The 19,514-nt window shown below is 38.2% G+C and overlaps 1 protein-coding gene across 3 annotated transcripts in view; it reads left to right on the top strand.

Annotated features, from left to right (window-relative positions):
- Positions 1–19,514, top strand: part of NRPC2 (nuclear RNA polymerase C2) — a 232,475-nt gene that overhangs the window by 142,964 nt on the left and 69,997 nt on the right. For all 3 annotated transcript variants that reach the window (XM_089999321.1, XM_089999320.1, XM_089999322.1), the window contains exons 29-31: positions 14,703–14,827; positions 15,148–15,283; positions 15,410–15,540. In XM_089999321.1, coding sequence (XP_089855447.1) covers positions 14,703–14,827; positions 15,148–15,283; positions 15,410–15,540 — 392 coding nt within the window. The remainder of the gene's footprint in view (positions 1–14,702; positions 14,828–15,147; positions 15,284–15,409; positions 15,541–19,514) is intronic.

The following is a 19,514-nucleotide window of genomic DNA, read 5'->3' as shown; positions in this document are numbered from 1 at the left end:
TTTCTTGTCTTAGTCTAAACTTGCTTGTGAGATTATTGATAAGTCAAGGATTTCTGATGACAAAGTCTGCGACACTCCTGAAGTCGTGGGATCAAAAATGAAGATTGATGACGGTGTTCCTCTAACCGATCCTACTCTTTACAGGCAGTTGGTAGGCTCTTTAATATACCTTAGCATTACTCGAACTGATTTGTCACATGCTATTCACATCGCCAGTCAGTTTCTGCACGCCCCTACAACAATTCATATGAGTGTTGTTCTTCGCATCATCAGATATTTGAAGGGAACAATGAATAAGGGAGTATTTCTATCCTCTTCTTCTGAATTAAAATTACTTGCTTATACTGACTCAGATTGGGAAGGTGACCCTAATAATCATCACTCCACCACTGGATTGTGTTTTCTTAGGTGAGTCTTTGATTTCATGGCGATGTAAAAAGCAACAGAAGGTTTCTCTATCATCCACCGAAGCCGAATATAGAGCCATGACATCCACTGCCATGGAAATTGTATGGATTCGTCGTCTTCTGAAAGATATGGGAGTGTTCATCAGAGAACCAACAAAGCTATGCTGCGACAACAAAAGTGCAATTTATATTGCCAAGAATTATACTTTTTATGAGCGAACAAAGCATATTGAGATGGACTGCCATTATGTCAGGGAAGAATACTTGAAGAAGGTCATTGATCTCCCGTACGTGACGTCTGAGTATCAACTAGCGAACTTCTTCACTAAGGCTCTTTACTCGCCCAAATATGATTTCCTTCTTGACAAACTTGTGGTTATCGCACCGTAAGTTTGAGGGGGGGTGTTAAAATATAATCCTTAAATGTATATATATATATATATATATATATATATATATATATATATATATATATATATATATATATATATATATATATATATATATATAAATATATATTTTCTCTTCCTAAAATACCCTCAAGGGTATTCTTGTAATTTATCATTTTACGCATATTCCAATTGGACTATCTATTGTAATATTCTTTTTATTTTTTTATTTTCTGTTTTTCTATTTTTGGTTTTCGAACCATATTGGGGGTCTCCCAATAGAGACGTTGGGAGCCCCCAACGGTCACAAATGTGACTGTTGGGGGCTCTCCAACGTCTCCTTTGGGAGCCCCCAAGGTGGTCTCTTTGAGGGTGTATATATAGGGGTGTTCCCCTCTTGTATTTCCTAAGCTTGAGCGCCTCAAGCATTTGCTCTTTTCTATAAAATACATGCCATAGTGCATGTTTGCTACTTTTACGGTTTTTGTGCGTATTTTGTTCAAGTGTTGTATGAGTGCCTTCGTGCATATCTTTTATAAGGTATTTGTGCTTATATGCGTATTGTCTCTTCCTAGACAATTTTTACAACACCCTGTGCCCTCTTTGTGCAGGGGAGGGGCTGAGCCCCCTCCATACCCTCCCTGTTGGCAGGGGAGGGGTCGAGCCCCCTCTTTGCGCTCCCTATTGGAAGGGGAGGGGCCGAGCCCCTCCCTGCGCTGTCTGTGTGCAGGGGAGGGGCCCACCCCCCTCCTTGTCCTCCCTCTTTGTGCAGGGGAGGGGTTGAGCCGCTTCCCTGCACTCTCTGTTGGCAGGGGAGGGGTCGAGCCCCCTCCTTAGGCTCCCTGTTGGCAGGGGAGGGGCCGCGCCCCCTCCCTGTCCTCCCTCTTGATGCAAGGGAGGGGTCGAGCCGCCTCCCTACACTCTCTGTTGGCAGGGGAGGGGATGAGCCCTCTCCCTGCACTCTCTGTGTGCAAGGGAGGGGCTGAGCCCCCTCCCTGTCCTCCCTCTTTTTTGGCAGGGGAGGGGTCAAAGAGGAGAGCAAAGGGAGTCGGAGAGGAGAGGAGGAGAGCAGAGGGAGTGAGAGAGGAGAGAGCGTACCTGAGGAGGAGACTAGTGGCAGAGCGGTCGGCGGTGGCCTCAGGTTCCGGCGGAGGCTTCAGGCGGAGAGGTCAGGAGGAGAGGAAGGGTGAATTAGGGCAAAAGAATTTGCCCTAATCCTCCGCATCACAGCGTATTTCATCGGGCATAATTTTTTTTTAAGTCTAAAAATTAGACACAAATGACCCTAGGTGCATTGACCGAACCCAGGGTCAGGTTGACCACATCGGGTTTCGCACTCACACTCACCCGCATCGCATCGCGTCGACGCAGGTGCGACACTCGGTTTGCCGAGTCCCTATGACATAGGTTCTGCCTTAATAGTGATTCTCTTGGTTACGGACCACCCTCTTTGGGTCCACTAAAGCCAGGTACCCGAGATTAAAACATCTGAGAATAATACACTCTCGGAATGTCTCGATTGTTTATGATGGTCTTCCCCCACATACCCTGGTGGATGGTTAAGTATCAAAACAATGACCCTTTTTAATCACAGTTTGAAATGAAAATATGCCCTTATTATGCAAACATTTCTGTTTTGTATTTTGTCTTACTTTTCAGTAAAAAAATGCTTTATCTGAATTGACCGAATATGTTTAATATTCTGAATTACCGAAATTGGTATAGACTTACGAGACCATCAGAAGACTGACCCTTTAATGGGTTTTTGTTCAGGTACATGTCAGTGAATGCAACGGAGCAGGAGCGACATCGATGAACTAGTACTCTCCTAAGGATCCAAGGATCAACTTTGGACTTTTGTTCATAATATTTTGTATTCTCAAGTTTTGAACTATCTGTACATTTTGTCAAAAAATGATGTAAATAATATTTTGGTTTTCACTCTGATATTGTTTTGATTGATGAGTCTAGAGCTGGGGTTAATGCTAAGTTAGAATTATGGAGACAGACATTAGAAGCAAGAGGTTTTAAGTTGAGTAAGAGTAAGACAGAATACATGGAATGTCGATTTAGTAAGCAACGAAGTAGTGATGGGAGTGTAGTGAAGCTTGGTGAGCACGAAATACCGGTGGATGATTCTTTCAAATATTTGGGATCTATCATTCAAAAGTATGGAGAAATTGATGGAGATGTAAATCATAGGATAAAGGTTGGGTGGATGAAATGGAAGAGTGCAACTGGAGTGTTATGCGATCGTAGAATGCCATTGCGGTTGAAGGGAAAGTTTTATAGGACGGCTATTAGACCCGCTTTACTCTGATAATAGCGTTGTCTTATTTAACCCTTGTTACTCGCTCGAAATTTTCAAAACCGGACTCAATATTAATGTTAAAATGTATATATATATATAATATATATATATATACATATACTTATATATATATATACATATATACTCTTTATTTTCTCATTGTACGTTCAAATACTTGATAACAATATTTTTGTAATTATTCTGTACTTTTTTATTTTTATTTTTTATCTTTGTTCCTTTGTTCCTTTTTATTTTTAAACCTTGTATTTTGGACCACTAGGGGCCCCACCATCTAGTCGTTGGGGCCCCAACAGTCATTAATATGACCGGTGGGGCTCCCAATGACTAGAAGGGGGCCCCAAGTGGTCCCTCTCTCTCCTACTATTTTCCTCTATAAAAAGAGGGTACTCCCTTTTGTGTTGTAAGGCTTTTCTGCCCACTTTCTCCCTCTTCAATAATACTTTTTGCCTTTTAGGCACTTCACCCCTTTGTGGGTTATTTGTGTACTTTACGTGCTTGTGTTCTTGGTTCTTTGTTTGACTCTTTTAAAGAGATCGTTGGATTATTGGTGCTTCCGCTATTTTCATTACATGGTATCAGAGCCATTGGATTTTCAATATTCTTGAAAGATCTTTGGGGCTCTTCATTTTTTCTATCTTTCCCGTCATCAATGGAGCATGAATCAGGAGTTGAGCTCTCCTTCAAACTCAATGGCGCAAACTATCTTATGTAGGCATCTGCTATGGAAAAAAAAGCTCTAGATGGTGATGACCGCATCAAAGCCATTAATGAGCACCAATCCAAGGTAGAAGATTTGAAAAGTAACAATGCCAAAATTTTGGCATGGTTCATGGACAATGTTGATATTAAAATTTGTGCCAACATTGCTAAATTTAGGAGACCCAATGAAACATGGTTCTTCCTTAAGGGTACGTATACCCAAAAAGATCTACTAGACAAGCGGACACGAGTGTCCGTGATTATTTTAGTGCTTTAACCCCTCTTTGGGATGAACTCGCTCTTCTTGAGCCCAAGTGGGTGGTTCCGGAAGATATTGAGCTTAGAATAGAACAAATTGAAAAAAAATATTTCTTTCAATTTCTTGATGGGCTTAGGCCCGAATTTGAACAAGTTAGAGCATCTTTTCATAGAAGTAAAGCCTTACCTATTGAAGATGCTCTTGCCGAAGTATGCCAAGAGGAAACTTGTCTTGGCATAAGCTTTAAGAATGATGAAATTTTGGCCGTTACTAGGCCAGGAACCAATGTAAAAGCATATAGACCGCCACATTTTTCAAAAAATAATGGGTATATAAGAGGAGTGATTTGTCACTATTGTAATGAACCGGGACATATTAAGCCGGTTTGTCCAAAGCTTAAAGGAAAGGTAGTCACGGTTGGAGAAAACATTCTAAAGAAGGAAGAAGAAAATATCAATGGAGGAGATATCAAAGAAACTCTTTGCCAAATTTTCGAAGTCCTCCAACATCTTCTCAAGACTTCTTCAACATCAACTTCTGGAGCCGCCATAGCCTATTCATCATCACCTCCATGTATGCAGATACTAGACTCCGATGCTTCTTTTCATATGACATCTCATAAAGATTCTCTTTCGAATGTTTTCCCTGACCCTGTATCTTTGTATGTTTCAATGATCGATGCGACATTGAAAGTATTGAAACACTTGAAATCCTATCAAAACTTTTTTGTTCCTAAATTAAGAGTTGTTCCAAAAGTTAACTTAAATCTTTTTTCGATCTCTCAAATTACCGATCATGGTTGCCAAGTCTCTTTCTCACCTAAAGATTACATCGTGCAGGATTTCCAGTAAGGGACGCTGATTATGCAAGACCATAGGAGGGGTAATCTTTATTTTATGGATTTTTTGACTCTTCTATCTAAGTCATTTTGTAATTTTGTAAATGTCAAAAGTATTGAAGTTTGTCATAAAGATGTCTCTTTTTTCTTTTTTTGGATAATACTTATAAAGCTTGCATTTTTGGGAAATCTAAAGCTATTCCATTTCCTAAAAAAAATTATGTTCCCACACGACCATTCGAACTTGTTCATTCCGATGTATGGGATCCCTCTCCTGTTATATCTAAAGGAGGTTTCTCATATTACGTTGTCTTTGTTGACGATTTTACTCGATTTACATGAATTTACTTCCTAAACCATAAATGTGAGGTTTTCTCTTTTTTTAAAGAATCTCATGCAATGGTTAAAAATCAATTTTTAGGAAACTTGTTCATTCTTATATCTGACTCGGGCGGAGAATGTTAGAAATCATGGATTCCTCCTGCCATACACAAGACTCAGCACTGGTTGAAGGGAAAACACGTGAGGGCTGCAGAACTGCGATATTGGGCTTCCCATTAAATACACACTGTTACAATTACTAGGGTACGAAAATACCCATCATACAACAAAGGTAATTTACAATATGCCATTAATGCTATTAATGAACATGTGCTGAAATCTGTAATTAGATAAACACGAATTGGGTTAGGATAAGATCCAAACCCAGTTCGTGAATGATGACTTCTTTTCATCCTCCCTCAAGTTGTACATGGTTTTGAACCATGAACAACTTGCTTTTCAACATCCAGAATCTGCCCTTGATAAGCCCTTTGGTAAACAAGTCAGCAACTTGATCAGTAGTTCGAACAAATTCTGGTTTAATTTTCTTCTCTTCGACTTTCTGTCTTACAAAATATTGATCAATTTCAATATGCTTGGCACGACTGTGGTAGATAGGATTGAATGACATGTTGATGGCACTTTGATTGTCACGTAAGAGAATACATTTAGATATTGATTCTCCTACTTCTGTCAATAGATGTCTGATCCATATTACTTCAGCTGTAGCAGCTGCCATTGATCTATATTCAACTTCTGTGCTTGACCTGGCAATAGCCCTTTGTTTCTTACTGCTCCATGAGACAAGATTTAGGCCAACAAAAATACAATATCCTGAGACTAACCTACGCTCATCTGGATCTCATGCCCAGTCTGCATCTGTGTAAACAAGAAGTTTATGCATGTGACATTCACTCATACTCTTTCTGTACAAAAGACCATCCCCAATAGTTCCCTCAAATATCGGAGAATAAGTTTAACAACTTCCATATTTCCAATACGTGGTTCATGCATGAACTGTGATACCTGATTGAATGAATAGACAATATCAGGACGAGTAAAGGTGAAATATTGAAGCATCCTTACTATCCTGCGATATCCTGTAGGATCCTCATACAAATCTCCATATTGGGAACTGAGTTTCTGATGTACACTGGGCGTGCTTAGAGGCTTGCAATCTTTTATACCTGCCTTGCTTAGAACATCAATAGTATATTTATGTTGGGTAAGTGTCATGCCTTCAATAGTTCTGTCAACTTCTACCCCAAGGAAATATCGCAGCTTACCAAGGTCCTTCATCTTGAACCTGTGATTCAGTATTTCTTTGACCTGTTCAATATGTTCATTAGAGTTACCTGTAATGATAATGTCGTCTATATATATATCAGTAACAAGGTAACTGTGTCTTTACATTTGAATATGAAAAGCGAATGATCAAGAAGAGATCGACTAAAACCATATTTCTCTATTTCAAGAGAAAAACTGTCAAACCAAGATCTAGAGGCTTGCTTCAAACCATATATAGCTCTCTTTAATCTATACACATATTCTTTGGAGTTTCCTTCTGCATACCCAGTGGGTTGCTCCATGTACACTTCCTCCTTTAGAGTTCCATGTAGGAATGCATTTTTTTACATCCAGTTGACTAATAATCCACTGATGCTCAATAACCAATGATAGTATAATTCGAATAGTGCCCATTTTCACAACCGGACTGAAGGTTTTATCATAATCTTGTCCTTGCTCCTGACTGAATCCCTGGGCGACTAGTCTAGCTTTATAGTGCTCAATAGTACCGTCCAGCTTATACTTTACTTTATACACCCATTTGGACCCAACCACATTTCGATCATGTGGTCTGGGAACAATCTCTCAAGTGCCACATTCATGAAGAGCCTCCATTTCTTCATTCATAGCTTTAATCCATCGCTTAGAATGTGTTGCTTGATAAAATGTACTGGGCTGATCTTCCTTACCTAAAGAAGTTAAGAAGAGTTGAAAATTCATAGTGAAATTCTCATAACTTACCCATCGATCAATAGGATGTCGGGGTCGAGTGGATCTTCTGGGGACAGATGATAGAGTAAAATCAGAAGAAGAATGCATCTCCTAATCAGAATTGGGGAGAGTCTCCTTCTCATGTCGAGAGTAAACAATGCCTTTATACCTTTCGGGAGGCAAGAGTAGATCCGAAATGACACTTTTCTGAGTCCTTTGTACAACATCGGACATGTGGCCCTCAACTCTTTGATTACATTGTGAAGGACAAATGTCACCAACACTAGAAAAGAGATCAGAGTTCAACCAGGGCTGATAAACTTCAATTTTAGGGAGTATTACCATTGTGGTCAAAATTCAATTCATCAAATACAATATTCCTGGATATTTTGATACGCTTGCTCACGAGATTATGACATCTGTACCCTTTATGATCATCAGCATACCCAACAAATCTGCACTTCAAGGCCTTATCCTGAAACTTGTGTCACATTGAACTGTCAACATGAACATAACATAGACACCCGAATATTCGCAAATCATGATAATTTGGATGAACACCATGTAAAGAAAAGTAGGGTGATTTATTTTCCAGGATATTCATGGGCAACCGGTTAGTGATATGAACGGTTGAATGAAAAGCCTTTGCCCAGAAGGTAACTGGAAGGTTACTATCATGCATCATACTCATTGCACTCTCGACAATATGGCGATGCTTTCGTTCAGGAATCCCATTATGTTGAGCTATATGAGGGCAAGACAGCTGTCTACGTATTCCATTTGTCTGGAGAAAATTAATAGTCATTTGAGGAGAATTCACCCCCTCCATCACATTGAAAACAAAAGATATTATCAGAGAATTGATTTTGAACAAAAGAATGAAATTTTTGAAATAACTTGAATGTTTCAGATTTACATTTCATAAAGAAAATCCATGTATACCGAGAATAACTATCAATAAAAATGAGATAATATCTAATGCCAGACATGGAAAAAACAAGGTTGGACCCCAAACATCAGAACAAATAATTTCAAATGTTCTTGAAGCTCTTTTAATAATAGAATGAAATGGAAGAACATGACTCTTACATTGAAGACAACTAGAACACTTTTTATCATTGACATTGAAACTTAAACTTGACTTGGGAATAAGGCTGCTTGAAGCATGCTTTTCAATGAAACCACTACTACAATGACCTAGATGACTATGCCAAAGATCCGGCTTATTATACTCAGAAAGACTAAAAACATTCTTAGGAGGAACTGAAGAAAAAGTTGATGTGAGCTTCAAGGTGGAAGGATTCTCTTGGAACACGTATCTATTTTCTTGTCGTTTTTCTTCAGCGAACGTTTCCCTCGTATGAAGGTCCTTGACACGAACAAAAAAAGGAGTAAACTCAATTGAAGCATTGATGTTATCTACAAGCTTAGAGACAAACAATATTTTTCTTGATATTTGGAGCATAAATGACATTTGAAAGAGCAAGAGAAGAGGTAGACATAGGAATGACAAAGTTTCCAATGTGAGAAATACGATAGTGAGACCCATCTCCAGTGACTATATTATTTCTACCAGCATAAGGAATAAGAGTTAGGAGCTTACCAACATCACCAGTGACATGAGTGGTTACACTAGAATCAACATACCAAGTGCCCTAATCATTTTGTTTCAAATTCAATTCAGCTAGAGCAGATAATAATAACTCCTTGACTTCAATATTTTTCAATTTGTCTGACACTTTGTTGTTTCCTGGTTGTTTGCCTTTATTTTGAGTGTTAAACCAGCAATTAGCTTTGATATGCCCTCTTTTATTGCATAGAAAACATGTTGGTATTGATCTTTGCCTCTCTCCATTGTGTGGAATATTGGGTGTAGGTAGGATGCCACGATTTCCTTGTCCATTTCTTTCTTGACACCCTCTTTCTCGAAAATCAAACTTACCACGTCCTCATCCATAGACAACTCCTGTGGCAAGGACATCGTGTGCTTTAACTTGGGCATGAGTATCTTCAAAAAATCCCTTCATGGTCATCTCATACTATAAAAGCTTGGCACACAGATCTTCAAATGTAGGTAAATCTGACAGACACAATAAAGAATTAACCATCATATGATAATCCGATCTCAGTCCACTCAAAGTTTGCTGAACCATATCTTTGACGCTAACTGCACATCCCACGATGGCCAACTGATCTGTAATGGTCTTTATTTTGTTTAAGTACTCCATGATAGTCATAAAGTCCTTCCTCAACATTTGAAACTCTTTCTTTAAAAATAATACTCTGGCCTGAGAAACTTGAGAATATGTCTGAACCAATCAGTGCCATAATTGCAGTGCGGAGTAGTCATCTGGAATTGCCACAAGCAGTTCCTGTGACAATGTAGAAGTAATATAGGCGGCCAACGCCTAATTTCGCTTCATCCAGGACACATATTCTGGATTTCTAACATAAGTAATAGAAAGATATCCCTCACCATTCTTTTCTTGCTGTATGAACTCTGGAGGAACAGGAACAGAACCATCCAAATGTCCAGAAAGATCCTGACTTCTTATGAATGGTATGATTTGTCGCTTCCAAGTTAGGAAATTGGAATTGGTCGGTTTCTCAGACATGAGTTGACTAAGAAAGTTTGAGGAAAGATCAGGCTGAGAGTGAGGAAAGGAATCCATATTCTATCAAAACCAAAAGAAATAAGAAAGAATACGGAATAAGAAAATGACTTTATATTGAATTGTAATAAAATTCAGAACAAAAACTTGATATCAGAAAATTTTGCTCCCACCGTCCCTTTTTTTTTACCCGAGATAGGAAGCCAGAACTATGCAGTGAGAATATGTTTTGAATTAAAACTCAATCAGAGGGGCACGTTACCTTGAAAATAACGTATTTTCTTTGAGAAAATATAGACAGACAGTGCAAAAACAAATTGCGCAAATAGAAAAGAAGACAGATCTAGTGCAAAAACAAATTGCACAGATAGAAGGGATCACTTCCAGATCTCAATTGGATGTGCCCTCAAGGTGCAAAAGAATATGACGTGATCTTATTGAAGCTTTGAAATCACGCAATGATCAAATGATTCAAATCCGATCTTGCGTGATTTTCTGAAACTGCTCATATTTAAGAACACGTGCAACAGTGACACAATATGGAGACGTGAGAAGGAAATACACGTGCAACAGTGAGACAGTATGGAGATGTGAGTAGGAAATACACGTGAGCAGGAAATCAACAAAACAACAAACATAAAATCTGGGGTTTGTATAGGAGAAGGAAACCAGCAAAACAACAAACAGAGAATCTGGGTTTTGTATAGGAGAAATATGTTGGGTTTGGTATGGAGGAACCATAAAGAATAAAAAGCGGAAATCAGTGAGAGAAAAGGTAGAAGAAAGAAGGAGATATGTAGAAGAAAGAAGAAGATCTAGGAGATGAGGAAGCTTTACTGTTCATAAGAAGATCACAATCCTTAAGGTTGGATCTAAGGCTTTGATACCATGTTAAAAATTATGGATTCCTCCTACCATACACAAGGCTCAACACAGGTTGAAGGGAAAACACGTGAGGGCTGCAGAATCCTCAATCAGAGGCTGCGGTATTGGGCTTCCCATTAAATACACTGTTACAATTACTAGGGTACGAAAATACCCATCATATAACAAAGGTAATTTACAATATGCCATTAATGCTATTAATGAACACGTGCTGAGATCTGTAATTAGATAAACACAAATTGGGTTTGAATAAGATCCAAACCCAGTTCGTGAATGATGACTTCTTTTCAGAGAATACATGTCCAATGATTTTCAAAGGTATTTGAAAGAAAATGAAATTTTTCATCAACGCTCTTGTCCAAACACTCTGCAACAAAATGGTCTTGCGAAAAGAAAGCATACACATAATAGAGACAACAAGAACTTTATTAGTTTCCAAAAATATTCAAAAATCCTTTTGGGCCGAAGCTGTTCTGACTTCAACATATTTAATTAATAGAACACCCTGGTCTTCTTTGAAAAATCTTTCTCCGTTTGAAAAACTTTACAATATATCTCCCGACTATAAAAGACTAAGAGTTTTTAGATGTAAGTGTTCTATTCTAACTCACAAAAATGATAAACTTTCTTCAAGGGCAATTGAATATATTTTTTTAGGATATGGCGAAAAACAAAAAGGTTATCGCTGTTTTGACCTATTAAATAACAAACTTTATATCTCAAAAGACATCACTTTTCTAGAAGAAGAAAATGGTTTTTTGCATAACCTAAATGAAAATGTTGATTATTCTTTTTTGTTTGACTTGTTACCTTAAAAAAATGCATAGACAATCATGTTGAAACTCTTGAACCTCCTGTAGCTGCCATTGAGGATCATATTGAACCTCAAAATGATGAGCAGCATGAGCAACATGATCTATATGAAAACCTAAATAAAAATATAACAAGTCATACACAAGTTTATACTAGAAGAAATGAAAAAAATCTTCCTTGTGCCCTTGAAAAATTCTCTCAAAACGAATCGTTAGAAGAATCTTCTCAAAGGAGATCAAATCGTATTTCTAAAATACCTAATAGATTTGTATCTTATGATTCATTTTATCTAAATTTTTGAGCTTATTTGTTAGCTCTTCATTCTTTCCATGAACCATCCCATTATGATGATGCCAAACAATATGCCCATTCGAATAAAGCAATGAAACTTGAACTTAATGCACTTAATAAAGCACAAACTTGGGAAATCATTGATCCACCTAATGGCAAGAAACCCATTGGATATAGATGGGGTTTTAAAGTAAAAACTAAAAGTGGTGGTTCTTTAGAAAGATTTAAGGCTCGATTAGTAGCCAAAGGATATGACCAAGAATATGGGGTGGATTATAATGAGACTTTTGTCCCTGTTGCTCGAATGGCTAGTGTTCGGACCCTTATTCTAATAGCCTCTATTAAAAAATGACCCATTTTTCAACATGATGTCAAGAATGTCTTTTTAAATAGAGATCTGGGTGAAAAAGTTTATATGGAACCACCTCTTGGCATGAATTTAAATGGTAAAATTTTAAAATTAAAAAAAACATTATATGACCTTAAGCAAGCTCCCAAAGCTTGGTATGACAAGTTTAGTAATGTATTAACCAATTTGGGTTTTATTTTTTGTTATACTGACACTGACACTGCTCTTTTTGTTAAGAAAACAGGTGACTCCATTGTTATTCTACTTCTGTATGTTGATGATATGATCATCACTAGAAGTGACAAAAAAGGAGTAAATAATGTTAAGTCTATGTTAACTCATGGGGTTCATGCTGCAAGTCAATTTCAACATGCTCCTACTACAGTTCACATGACGGCCATGATGCGAATTGTGCGATATATACAAAACACTATCTCCAAAGGTCTTTTCTTATCATCTTTATCTCTTAAATTAATTGCTTATACTGATGTAGATTGAGAGGAAATCCCAATGATCGAATCTCAACTACTGGTTTTTGCATTTTTTTAGGTGAATCCATCATTTCGTGGAGATATAAGAAACAACAAAAAGTTTCTCTATCATCCACTGAAGCTGAATATCGGGCCATGGCGATGATAACTATGGAAATTTTATGGTTTAGAAGTCTCCTCTGTGACATGGGCATCCTCATTTCTTCTTCCACCAAGATGTGTTGTGATAACAAGAGCGCGATTTACATCGCAAACAATCATACATTCCACGAGCGTACCAAGCATATTGAAATGAATTGTCACTATATTCAAGACAAATTTCTCAGAGGAACCATCACACTACCATATGTTACTTCAGAATATCAGTTGGCTGACTTTTTCACCAAAGCGCTTCCAACTCCGTGTTTTATGTTTCTTCATGGCAAACTTTCAGTCTTCTCCCCGTAATGTTTGAGGAGGCGTGTTAAAATGTGTATATATATATACATATATATATACATGCATATATATATATACATATATGTATATATATACATATATGCTCTTTATTTTCTCATTGTACATTCAAATACCCGATAGAGATATTTTTGTAATTATTCTATGTTTTTTTATTTTTAGTTTTTTTTTCTTTTTATCTTTAAACCTTGTATTTTGGACCACTAGGGGCCCCACCATCTAGTCATTGGGGCCCCAACTGTCATTAATATGACTGTTGGGGCTCCCAACGACAAGAAGGGAGCCCCCAGTGATCCCTCTCTCCTACTTTTTTCCTCTATAAAAAGAGGGCTCTCCCTCTTGTGTTGTAAGGCTTTTCAGCCCACTTTGTCTCTTTCTTCAATAATACGTTTTGCCTTTTAGGCACTTCACCCCTTAGTGGGTTATTTGTGCACTTTACATGCTTGTGTTGTTGGCTCTTTGTTTGACTCTTTTAAAGAGATCGTTGGATTATTGGTGCTTCCACTATTTTCATTACAATTAAATCGTTTTTCGCTGCCAATATTTAAAAAGACAAATTTTCAAAATTTTTGGTGAAATTTCGGGCTTTAAATTTCGGGGCTTCAGACCATGACATGTTCAACACCCATATTATACAATATATCTCTCAACACTCCGCCTCAAGCTTGAGATGATGTGAATGCAATCATTCCAAGCTTGGAGAGGAGTGCTTGAAAAACTCTAAAAGGTAAAGTCTTGGTAAAGTAATCCGTAATCTGGTGGGCCACCCAACATATACCAATGGTTAACACCTTCCTGATAGGCTCTTTGAGTGAAGTGACAATCAATTTCAGTGTCCTTGGTCCTTTCATGAAATTTAGGATTTTGGCTATTTGTATTGCACTTTGATTGTCATAGTTTTGTGTGGTTCTCTTATCAATTTTGACCCCTATATCCTTAAGTAAGCATATCAACCATATGCCTTAGGCAGTAACTTGGGCCATATCCATATACTCGGCCTCTGCAGTGGAAAGAAAAACTCTGTACCCACCTGTGTTGACACAGATACTAGGTTGTTCCAGCTGTACCCATGTTACTTAGGTTTCTCCCTTCCCCTCCCCCAAAAAATGTGTCGAAGTTCCTTTTTATGTTGGGATTGTCATTTGTTTAGGTTTGCTTTCTGGGGGTGCATCATAATTTTGTCCCATATTGAATATGTTTATGGGTAATTGTCTTATTAATTATATTCCTTCACCTCATTTTTGCATTCTTATCAGCATGCACTTCATTGGTTATCTTGTGAGTTTGTAACTTTGTACATGGCCTTGATATGTACTATGTACATGGTTTTAGTTGCACGGGTATCCCTTTTATGTCCTATTACTTTGCATTTCTGATTTCCTTATGGTCAAATTTAGCCACTTGTTCGTTTATGGGTTTTGTATGTACTGGCTTTTTATGTTTAATTATTAAGCAACTAGAATAGTCTATTATTGCGATAGAATGCTAGAAACTTGTCTTCTTATGGATACTTGATTGTTCGCTTCTGTAGCTGCTAATAGTTCTGTCCTGTCCTTGGATAGGCATTGGATGCTGATGGAATTGCTGCACCTGGAGAGATAGTCAGACCAAAAGACATTTATATAAATAAGGAGAGCCCTATCAACACAAGAGATAATGTTACTCTTGCTATGGAATTACCAGACAGGTTTATAGTCTCATTATACTGGTAGAAGGGCTTCTGTGGTTTTGCAGCATTGTGATGAGATTTTGGTTAAAGTTGCTCCATCTTTGTCGACCCACCAAAGGGTGCATCATGGAGGGATTTCCTTTATTTCCTTTAAAAAATAGAATCTACAAATCCCTTATGGAGAGGAGATTTTACTGTTATTATCTGTCTTTTACTCCATGATTTTTTTAAAATGACCAATGCTCCAAAATGCCTTCCATCTCTGTTCCCACTAGAACCCCAAGGGTTTATGTGGATTTTTTTTTATTTGGAATCTCATGTCTTGTATTCTTTACCAGTGCATACAAGCCATCATACCAGACATATAAAGGTCCATTGGGAGAGACAGCCGTTGTTGACAAAGTACAGCTGTCAGCTGACAACAATAATAACCTTTGCATAAAATTTCTTTTCCGTCATACTCGTCGACCGGAGGTAGCTTACCGTCCTAGTGTTCTTTTAGCAAAAAAATCACAGCAGTTTGTTATTGATTTTTTTTAACAACATGGAGTTGATAAAATTTAATTGCCATTGTTGTATCTTTTGTATTATTGCGTCCAGCTTGGTGATAAATTCAGCAGCAGACATGGACAAAAAGGTGTTTGTGGCATTATTGTGCAGCAGGAAGACTTCCCTTTTTCTGAACGTGGTATTTGCCCTGATTTAATTATGAACCCTCATGGATTTCCGAGGTAAATATTTACTTGAGTTCTTTAACAATAGTTTCAAATACATATCTTTCTCTTCACTTTTAGTCTGTTTCATTCTTTTGCATGTGTCTGTGTCATTGCATACTACCAGCAATTTTGATATGAATGAACTCAATAGCACAGCACATGCACACAATAGCCACAAAGGGCCAACACAAAAAGTAAAAAATATAAACTTTGAATATAAAATGCTTACGAAAGCATTGGTGAATACAAGAGAGAGTGCCTTTAAATAGGCACTCCAAGACACAAGGGAGCCACTCCAAGACACAAGGGAGCTGGCCCAACTAGCCATTAGTTGTAACGGCCTGAACGATTTCAAACCAAAAATATCAGGATTTTTTTGTTTTTGAAAATAAGAACAGATTTTATTGCATGTTATTAATAACACAAATATGGATTTAATGGGGACTGCACATGCATATATAGATTTTTGCTACATACTATGAAATTTTTATTGCTCCATTACACACATAAGTACATGGTTCAAAATTGTGCATGTGCAAATTCATCTACAAGGACGTGCTTGTGCTGATCCTTCATTCCATATTTGTCATTAATCATGAAGATATGCGAAATACATGCCATTCTACAAGATCGGCGATCAAAACCAAATCCTTATTCTAGCATGCTTATAAAAACGTAAAAAAATGTATATATACATATATGGAGAAAACACACACACACACACACATATATATATATATATATATCCCGGAATATGTTCAAAGTAGGGACAAACATAGATTTCCACCATGAATCTTAGAGTAAATATGCAGATTTACTCTTTTCTCATGGGTTTTCATTAAAATATTGTATGGAATACAAACCCTTGGTCTTTTTTTCATCTAGAACAAAAGAGAAACCCGTACATTGACCGTGAATCGAAAAGAAATATAGATTTGATGGTGAAAACGATGGATGATTGAAGAAGGAAGCCTTCTTCTTCTTCCTCTCTTTTTCTTTTTTTTCTCTTCTCTTTCTTTTTCTTTCCTTTTTTTTGTTCTTAAATAGGCCAAGAGGGGGGTGACGCCCCCCTTCTCCATTCCCTTCTAGATGGGTCGGAGAAGAGAGCACAACCCAATATGGCCTCTCTTCTCTATTGGGTTTTCCGAAAATTTTGGACTCTTAAGTTGATTTTTCAAAATTTTATTTGAAATGGACTCTAAGTCTCTCAAACCTTCTTAGATGCTTGCATAAGTGTTTAAGGACTCTTTTAAGAGTTCTAAACTAAAGCCAAAGTAAAATTTCGAAATTAATTAATTTATTAATATTAAATAATAAATATATTTTCAGAAGCTTCCAAAAATTGCCAAATTAACTTCAGAGGTTTCTTAGCATCAATTAACTCCAATTTAAAGGTTTCTAATGAATTTAAAGGTAGAAATTTGATGGAATGGATTTGGATTCGGATTCAGATCTGGATTCAGATCCAAGATCCAACTCGATCTCCAAAAATTCAAATGGGGCATGGGTTGGATCAATACCAGATTAATATGGGTCTTGGATAGAGTCCAAATCCATATTAATTCGGATCAGATCCATCAAATCCAGTTCGATCCAAATTTGAATCCGAACCGATAAACAACTTCTTTTTCGAAAGAATGAAATTTTTGGGCTAATCGGAACCTGAATCAAGGAAAATAAAATAATGTTACGTTCAGAATTTTGTGACGCATCCAACGATATATAACTCGAATTTCACTTGTAAAATTCGTTCGAAAATAACTTGAATTTTGCTCAAATTTTGCTTGAGTTTAAAGGTTTAAAATAAAACTTTTCCTCACGTTTTAAGTGACTTGTTAAAGAGACCTGGGCCATGCCCAGTATCAAAAGCATCGGCCTAAAAACGAAAATCTACCGATTCTTCTTTTATACTTAGCCAAAATTTCGAAAATCTCAAATTTAACTAAGTGTAAAAATACGCGATATTACATCCCTACCCCCTTAAAAGAATTTCATCCACAAAATTAGATCGTACTAAAAAGATGTGGGTAGTGTTGACGCATATCTGCCTCAGGCTCTCAAGTGTACTCATCTAGTCCGTGATGCTTCACAAACAAAATCGTTCTACTCCGCAGTGTCTTCTCTTGATGATCTACAATCTCCTCTGGCCTCTCCTCTGTCCTCAAGTCATGCCGCACCTCGATCGGCTCATAGTGAATCACATGTGAGGGGTCAGGTACATACTTCCTCAACATCGAGACATGAAAAATATCATGGATCTGTGAAAACTAAGGAGAAAGTGCCACACGATACACGGTCTCTACAACGCGCTCAAGAATCTCAAAGGGCCCCACATACCGAGGATTCATCTTTTCCTTTTTTCCGAACTAGAAGACACTCATCGTAGGAGAGATCCGCACGAACACATGGTTGCCTACGTTGAAACTAAGCTCTCTGCGCCGTTGATCGCCATAGCTCTTCTGCCTGCTCTGTGTTGTAACCAATCTCTGCCGGATCAAACACACTTGGTCCCCATAATGCTGGATGGTCTTTGGAGACTCCACTGCTCTCACCACAACCTCTTCCCAACACACGGTAGATCTACATGATCGGCTTTACAAAGCTTCATACGGGGCCATACTAATACTGGCATGAAAGCTATTGTTGTACAAAAACTCTATAAGCTTCACATGCTTGTCCCAATCACCAGCGCAATCCAAAGCACATGCTCTCAACATATCCTCGAGCGTCTGGATCACACACTCCATTCGTCTGTGGATGAAAAGCTGTGCTGAACTTCAAGGAAGTGCCAAGGTCCTTCTGAAGCTAGCACCAGAATTGAGACGTGAAACGAGGATCTCGATCTTACACTATCGAACGAGGCACCCCGTAAAGTCTAACGATCTCATCTACGTACAAGTTTGCTAAGCTCTCCAGGCTATGATTGGTCCCGATAGGAAGAAAGTGGGCACTCTTCGTCAGTCTATCCACTGTCATCTAAATGACATCATGTTGTTGTCGGGTCTTCGACAACCTTATGATGAAATCCATCAAGATATCATCCCACTTTCACTCTGGGATATCAAGTGGCTGCAGAAGTCCACCAAGTCTCTAGTGCTCAATCTTCACCTGCTAAAAGGTGAGACATCAGGACAAACTCCGCGATGTCCCGCTTCATCTCATTCTACCAATAAGTCCTCTGAAGATCTTTAAACATCTTAGTAGATCCAGGGTGAACAGAGTATCTTGACCTGTGGGTCTCATTCATCAGCTCTTCTCGCAATACCTTCAGGACCCACCATCTGTCTCCGAACATGATGGTCTCGTCCTCTTAACGAAACTACGCCTTTGGCTTCTGGGCACTCACGCATAACCTCTCGAAATTCGGATCGACTGACTGAAGCTCCTCGATCCGATCTAAAATCTCCGATCGTGCCTGCATCCTAGCATAAAGGAGGCATTCAAAATCATCAGCAAACGACTGCCATCTAATAATCTCGATCAGATCCCAACTATTTCCTATTAGACTCGTCGCTGTGATAGACACCTTCCTGCTAAGTGCATCCGCCACCACATTAGCCTTACCGATGTAGTAGGCGATGGAGAAGTCATAGTTCTTCAGGAACTCCAACCACCTACGTTGCCTCAAATTCAAATCACGCTGAGTGAATATGTATTTGAGACTCTTGTGGTCCGACAAGACTTCAAACTGCTCTCTATAAAGGTAGTGACGTCAAATCTTCAACGCGAAGACCCCTGCCGCTAACTCAAAGTCATGCGTGGGGTAATTCTTCTCGTATACCTTTAGCTTCTGAGAAGTGTACGCGATGACCTTCCCATGTTGCATAAGAACACAATTCAGTCCGGTCTCTGAAGCATCGTTGTACACAACGAATCCACCTGTCTCACAACCTCAATGTAGGGTTCAGGAGAAGAACCTCAATGTTGAGTTCAAGGGCAACAACGTACACAAAGTTTTAGTATCCTCACGATTCTCAAAACCGCAATAT

This window comes from Nuphar pumila, chromosome 3 (genome assembly GCF_984573655.1).
Source record: "Nuphar pumila chromosome 3, dmNupPumi1.hap1.1, whole genome shotgun sequence".
Classification (NCBI taxonomy): Eukaryota; Viridiplantae; Streptophyta; class Magnoliopsida; order Nymphaeales; family Nymphaeaceae; genus Nuphar; species Nuphar pumila.
The sequence above is the reverse complement of the archived record's forward strand: the minus strand, read 5'-3'. Positions and strand labels throughout refer to the sequence as shown.